General features: G+C 38.7%; 1 protein-coding gene across 1 annotated transcript; it reads left to right on the forward strand.

Moving 5' to 3' along the window:
• The first annotated feature begins 4022 nt into the window (after positions 1–4022).
• LOC140183517 (uncharacterized) lies at positions 4023–6485 on the forward strand. The gene is made up of 3 exons (XM_072231965.1): positions 4023–5133; positions 5814–5938; positions 6300–6485. Exons 1-3 carry the CDS (start codon positions 4023–4025, stop codon positions 6483–6485), a joined length of 1422 nt encoding a protein of 473 aa, XP_072088066.1.
• The last annotated feature ends 1388 nt before the right edge of the window (positions 6486–7873 follow it).

Raw genomic sequence — 7873 nt, forward strand, 5'->3', positions numbered from 1 at the left:
TTGCTTAAAACACATGTGCTACTAGCATTTCATCGTGTAAGACATTCATGATCCATCTTAGCCCCATAGCCATTGTTCTAATTGTTGCTTGAGGATGAGCAAGCATTCTGAGTTTGGCAAGGGAAAGGGAAGAATAAGAGGAAAATGACAACAATAGAGAAGATGGACTACAAGGTTGTAAAGTTCCTTTTTTTCTCCTTTGTTTCCAGCACTTTAAATTGTATGATTGTCTTTATATTCTCTGTACGCATGTGTGGTATGAATAAGCATAGCTTGAATCTTGATTTGTAACATGTTGCTGTGGCATTATGACTACCAACTTGAGTTTTGTGAGTTCAAAAGCAGTAAAGCATCATGATCATAAACAAACAAGGAATTAAAGAAGAGTTTAGCATGTGCATACAAGTATTGGTATGATTAATTGTTGCTCAATTGCATTGGATTTTATTTAATTGAAGTTTTCATCTAGGACATTTTGTGAAATCTATTGAAATCATGAAAACCTTGAAAAAAATGAAAAAAAAAAGGGCAAGAAAAGAAAAAGGGAAAGAATGAGAAAGCTGAAGGCTTTGAGTACCAATGGCAAGTTATTTGTTAAGTGCTTGTGGTGTTTATGTATCAAGCCAAATGCTTGAAAACAAAACACTTAGAAGTCAAGGCTAGGCTCAAGTGCAAAAGCACTCCCTCAAAGCTCAAGGCTCTGAGCATCAATGATTAGAGAGTCAAGAAAAGAAACAAATGAGCTTAATGAAGTCCTATAATTAAATGCTTGTGGTGCTTATGTATCAAGTGGTAGTACTTGAAAACAAAGCATTTAAAAGTCGTAGCTTTGTTATTAACTCATGGGGCAAAGCACCCAAAAGAAAAAGCTAATAAAAAAAATTAAAAAAATCAAAAGCTTGTTTCAAGAAAGAAATACAAGGAAAAGATTTCATAAAATGAGCTAGATAGAAGCATCAATCATTTATATTTCTTTTGTAATTGTAGCATGCATAGAAAACTAGCTTGCCATGAACATTAACTTGCTATTCTTCTCACCTAGGATTGTCAATCTTTATTGCATGATTCTTTTCTTGCTTGGGGACAAGCAAGGTTTAAGTTTGGTGTTGTGATGACATGTCACCATGTCATGTTTTTCTATGCTTTTTCATACAAGAAATTGATGATTTGTGCTTAAATATTGAATGCTTTTGTGCTTAATTGGAATATTTCCTTGATATTTTAAATTTATAAATCTAGTAGCAAATAAAAAGAAAAAGAAGCAAAGAAGCACAAAATAAGATAAAAAGGAGAAAAAAAGAGCTTTAGGGCACACTTTGAAGTTGGATCACACTTTAGAGCCTTAGGCCACGCTTTTAAAAGCGTGGCCCATGACCAAATCAAAGAAGGAAGCAACCAACACACACAATGCTCCGCTCTTGCCAAGAGCAGAGCATTATCGTGATGCAAACAAAGTGAGGTTGGAAGCAAATTTTTGCTAAGTTAAAATTTGGGCGCTCACAGCATGACCATGCCTCCTTCAAAGGGCTATAACTTGAGCTACAGATGTCTGATTCCTGTGCTCCCAGTTGCAATAGAAAGCTAACATTCAGAGCTTTACAACGATATATAGCAATCCATATTTGGCATGAAATTGAGGCACGAGGGAAAGGCATCTTTAAGGACCAAAAAACAAGCAAGAATGAACCAAAATGCTTCTACCAAGGCTCGAAGAGGGAGACACAAGGAAACCAAGGAAGTAGCGCTCACTTGGAGAGCACAGTGCTCTCTTGGAGAGCATTGTCGTGCTCTCTCCCAAATAAAATGCAAGAAAATTGGGCAAGAATGCAACCCCCAAGGCTTGAACACGGGTACCTCACCAAGGAAGGCAATGATCCGCTCCCCACAAGAGCAGAGCACTCTCCTGATGCCTCACAGCCTTGGCACGCAACAAAAGGATCCCCACACAAGGCACCAATGCTTCGCTCTCCACAAGAGCAGAGCATCCCCCTGGGAGTGTCATTCATGGGCCAAAATTCAACCAAAATTCCATTTAAATTCAATTCCTCACCAAATTGAATTAAGGCCAAGCAAACCCATTTCTCCTCAAATCCAAAGCAAGCTAAGCCCATTATGATCACTCAAAGGCACAAGAACAAGCTAGAATTAGGATTTTCATTTAATTTGTTTTTCATTTCAATTTCATTTTATTTTGTAAAAAGCCTATATAAAGGCATCATTCTCATTTTCATTAAAAGGGAGGCTTGCTCCATAAGGGAGTAGTAGTAGTAGATAGCTCTCTCTTTTAGTTTCCCTTTTTGATTTTGAATTGTAGGTTGAGAATTGAAGGAATTATGTTTCACTCTTGATCTACATTTTCTCTTTCTCCTGCTTCTGCATAATTTTTTTTTAGTAAATTGAGAATTGGAATTGAGTTTTCCTTTATTGCTTCCATCTTCATTTCTTCTTCAATTTGTTTGCTGTTGGATCAAGGAAAGAATTGAGATCTAGATTTGTTTTCTAGTCTCTTGACCCCTGAGATCTTTACTCATTTGGTGAGAGTCTGCAATTTAAGTTTGGTTCATCTGCTGTTTGCTTCTTAAAGCAATTTTGCTTTGCTGTTTAGATCTGCTACATTTTATTCCATCTGCTACTTCTCTGATTGAATGCATCCTGAATTTTCTTGTTTAACTTTGAATCCCAGCTCCCAATTTACTTTCCTGCACTTTAGTTCCTCTGCACTTTACATTTGAGCTACTGTGATATGAATTTAATTTTCCTGCACTTTAATTTCCATGTCACTTGTTCTCAAGATCTATTTGATTACTTGCTTCATTGCTTTCTTTAATTTCCAGCACCCAGCCCCCCTCTACTTCTCATGCAATTTACTTTTCTTGCAATTTAAGTTTCAGCTATTTTACTTTCTTGCACTTTAAGTTTCTGTAATTTTACTTTCTGCACTTTAATTTTCCTTGCTATTTTACTTTCTGTTGGCTACATTTCATCCAATTTCACTTCAATGTTAGCTTGACTAAACTATCACCCACTAAAGCTGCTTGATCTATCGATCCCTGTGGGATCGACCTCACTCTTGTGAGTTATTACTACTTGATGCAACCCGGTACACTTGCCGGTTACATTTGTGTGTTGGAAATTCATTTTTCCACAAAACACCATCAGCACCAGCTTAAGGACTTCTTGAATAGATCAGGGCCTGAGAGGTTGTACGTATATATAAGTATATAATTGTTATCTAGCTATATCTAGGGGTGTTCTAACTAACATCTATATTCTAACAAAGGCTGGATAACTGAATGTCGTTAACTGCTTGAGATGTATAAAAGTGTGGTTATTTATATCTATTTTATCTGTTATTATTTCCGAATTGATTATGATTGATTCCATTTATTAATCCAAATATTTTCAAAAAAATTACCTTGCAAAATAACTACGCTTTGAACAAAGAATCAGACTCATATAATAAATAATACATAATAATTAGGAAGACAAATTGGTAGCGCTCGGGTTTTGGTATGATCTAGACCTACTGAAAATTGGGTTGTTACAATTTAATAGCGCTCAGAACTCTCCAAGAGCACTCATTGTTTTATGTAGAAAACTAGAGCTTTACTCAGAAACTTGGAGATTCAAGTGGGTCAATTAAGCAAGAAAGCACCTGAGAGGCCTCCTAATACCTTCCTCAGGGATATAGTACCTAATCCAAAGGAAGAGAACAAGGCCATACATTTGAGAAGTGGTAAGATAGCAGGTTTAGAAGTAAAAGTTAGTGAGGAACTGATGAAAAATAAGCTCTGGATGAGGCTAAGAGCCAAGAAGAACACGCCCTTCTAAGACACCTGGATAACCCCTTTCTGATTGATCTTGAGCAATATCCAGCAAAGTCTAAAGCACCTGAGTACAAGCCTAAGATGCCATATCCTTAGAGACTTCAGAAGGCATCCAAAGACAAGCAGTTTTTTAAAATTTTAGAGGTTTTCAAGATGCTTCAGATTAACATTCCTTTTATAGAGACCCTTGAGAAAATGCCTCTTTATGCTAAGTTTATGAAGGAATTATTGACCAACAAGAGGAATTGGAAGGAGAGTGAAACTGTGGTGCTTACAAAGGAATGTAGTGCTATTATTCAGAAGGATCTTCCTGAGAAGATGCAAGATCCTGGAAGCTTTTTTATTCCTTGCACCATTGGTGATATCACTATTAAGAGGGCATTACGTGATCTTGGAGATAGCATTAATCTCATGCCACTTTTCTTGATGAGAAAGCTCCAAATTGGTGAGGTAAAATCCACTCGTATTTCTCTTCAACTTGCTGACCGTTCAATTAAGTTTCCTTTGGGAGTAGTTGAGAATTTACTTGTGAAAGTAGGACCATTTATTTTTTCTGCTGATTTTGTAATACTGGATATGAAAGAGGACAAGAATGCTTCTGTTATTTTGAAGAAATCCTTTTTAGCTATAGGAAGAGCCCTTATTGATGTGCAAAAGAGGGAATTGACTTTGAGGGTCAATGAAGAAGAGGTTGTCCTTAATGTGCTTGAGACTTTGCAACATCCTAGTGATTCTAAGGGATGTATGAGAGTTGATCTTATTGAGCAACTAATTCAAGAGGTTTCTGAAGCTGAAAAGCTTGATGGTGTTTTGGAACCCTCTTCAGAGGATGGTTTACTTGAGATCGATGACTCACCACCTCAAGAGAGGGAGTCACACACCACTAGTATAGAGGAAGGGCCTCCAAATCTTGAGTTGAAGCCCTTGCCTACCTCTTTGAAGTATGCATTCCTAGGTGAGCATGATTCCTATCCAGTGATTATTAGCTCTTCTCTGAGGCATGAGGAAGAGGAAGCATTGTTACAAGTGCTCAAGATTTATAAAATGGCTCTTGGGTGGACCATTAGTGACTTAAAGGGGATTAATCCGACTAAGTGTTTGCACATGATCCTACTTGAGGAAGATGCTAAACCGGTATTGCAACCACAAAGGCAACTCAATCCAACTATAAAAGAAGTGGCTAAAAAAGAGGTTATGAAGCTTTGGAAAGCCTGTGCAAGTGATTCCCGAGAAAGGGGGGTGACAGTGGTCAAGAATGAGAAGAATGAACTTATTCCTACAAGAATCTTCACATGGTGGCATATGTGTATTGATTATACAGGAGGCTCAATAGTGCAACAAGGAAGGATCACTTCCCCTTGCCTTTCATTGATCAGATGCTTGAGGGGTTAGACTGGCATGCATTTTATTATTTTCTAGATGGTTATCCTGGCAATAATCAAATTGTTGTGGACCCTCATGAGCAAAAGAAGACGGCATTCACATGCCTTTTTGGTGTGTTTGCTTACCGGAGGATACCATTTGGACTGTGTAATGCCCTAGTAACTTTTTAGAAGTGCATACTTTCCATATGTTCTAACATGGTTGAAAAGTTTATTGAGGTACTTATGGATGATTTTTCTGTATTTGGTAATTCTTTTGTTTCTTGCCTGAGACACCTTTCTTTGGTCTCTAAATGATGTCAAGAAACAAACCATTTTTTGAATTGGGAAAAATGTCATTTTATCGTGACTGATGGTATTGTTCTTGGGCACCGAATTTCTAGTAAAGAAATTGAGGTTGATAAAGCTAAGGTGGAGGTAATTGAAAAATTACCACCACCCACTAGTGCAAAGGCAATTCAGACTTTCTTAGGACCTGCAGGAATTTATAGGAGATTTAAAAAGAATTTTTCTAAAATTGCTAAGCCTTTGGAGCAACCATTTAGTTGCAGACATTCCTTTTTGTTTTGATGATGATTGTTTCATGCCTTTAAAACTCTGAAAGCTATGCTTGTCTCTACTCCCATCATGGCTCCTCCTAGCTGGGGCTTACCATTTGAATTGATGTGCGATGCTAGTGATCATGCTACAGGAGCTGTCTTAGGACAGGGACAAGACAAGCTTGTGCATGTTATTTACTATGCTATCCGTGTGTTAAATGATGCACAAAAGAATTACACAACTACAGAAAAAGAATTATTAGCTATATTTTATGCTTTTGATAAGTTTAGCTCCTATTTGATTGGTTCTAAGGTTATTTTTTTTTATTGACCATGCTGCTACTAAGTACCTTCTAACCAAATAGGATGTTAAGCCAAGATTGATTAAGTGGGTGCTCCTTCTTCAAGAGTTTGATATTGAGATTAGAGACAAGAAAGGGTTAGAAAATCAAGTAGCTGACCATCTTTTTAGGATTAACCATGAAGAGGGAGAACAACAAGCCACTCTTATGACCAAGACCTTCCCTGATGAGCAATTCTTTGTGATTCAGATGGCTCCATGGTTTGCGGATATTGCAAACTACAAGGCCATGAGGTTCATCCCCAAGGAGTACACTAAACAACAAGTTAAAAAGCTTTTAAATGATGCCAAGTACTTCTTGTGGGAAGAACCTTATCTTTTCAAAAGATACTCAGATGGTATTATCCAGTGTTGTGTCTCAGACAAGGAAACATAGCAGATTCTCTGGCATTGTCAATGTTCTGAGTATGGTGGCAACTTCGCTGGTGAGAGGACGGCTACTAAGGTCCTCCAGAGCGATTTTTATTAGCTGACTCTCTTTAGAGATGCTTGGGATTTGTGAGGAACTGTGACAAGTGCCAGAGAGCTAGGACTCTTCCCCACAACCATGAGATTCCACACCACGGAGTACTAGAGATAGAGTTATTTGATGTGTGTGGTATTGATTTCATGGGGCCTTTCCCAGCCTCGTACTCAAACACTTATATTGTGGTGGTAGTTGATTATGTGTACGAGTGGGTGGAAGCAGTGGCTTTACCCACTAATAATACTAAAGTGGTGCTGAGCTTTCTTTAGAAATATATTTTCAGCTGGTTTGATGTCCCAAGGACAATAATTAGTGATGGAGGGAGCCACTTCTGCAACAAATAGTTGGACTCACTTCTTCAAAGGTAGGGAGTTTGTCATAAAGTGGCAACCCCTTATCACCCTCAAACAAATGGGCAGGTTGAGGTCTCTAACAGAGAACTCAAGAGGATTCTGAAAAAGACCGTTAGCACTTAAAGGAAGGATTGGGCCATGAAGCTTGATGATGCTCTCTGGACACACCGGACGGCATTCAAGACTCCTATTGGCATATCCCAATATCAGTTATTATATGGTAAAGCCTGTCACTTGCTAGTTGAGTTGGAGCACAGAGCATATTGGGCAACAAAGTTCTTGCACTTTAATGCCAAAGGTGTAGGAGAAAAAAGGTTCCTTCAACTGAATGAGCTTGATGAATTCAGAAATTCAGCTTATGAGAATGCCAAGCTCTATAAAGAAAAGACCAAGGCGTGGCATGACAAGAAGATAGCCACCAAAGCTTTTGAGCCAGGCCAGAAAGTCTTATTGTTCAATTCAAGGCTCAAGCTCTTTCCCAGAAAGTTGAAGTCTCGGTGGCAGGACCGTTTGTGGTAACCAGAGTGTCTCAGTTCGATCATGTGGAGCTCTAGGAAGAGAACTCAAATAGGAGGTTCACTGTCAATGGCCGGAGACTAAACCACTATCTTAGAGGCAAGATTGATCGTCAGAGGTCCGCTCATCTGCTGACTTAGCAGAGCTAACCATCGAGTTAGGACGTTAAAGAAGCACTTGTTGGGAGTATGCTAGAGCCCCATTGGAGGAGCTGGCTCCCCCACCTTAGCCAGAGCAGCCAACGATGCCTTAGAGACATTATTTTCCTCTGCAAAAGTATTGGCAGCAACTGAAGGTGAGTCATGAGGGCCATACTGTCCTTCTTCAACAGCTTTTGGAGGAGCAACAGAGTCAGCGTCAGGAGCTCTCAAAAATGAGGCATGACTTTGGATTTCAGAAAGGATTCCCGAGAGCTCTATTAGAGGCAGG

This window comes from Arachis hypogaea, chromosome 3 (assembly GCF_003086295.3).
Source record: "Arachis hypogaea cultivar Tifrunner chromosome 3, arahy.Tifrunner.gnm2.J5K5, whole genome shotgun sequence".
Taxonomy (NCBI): domain Eukaryota; kingdom Viridiplantae; phylum Streptophyta; class Magnoliopsida; order Fabales; family Fabaceae; genus Arachis; species Arachis hypogaea.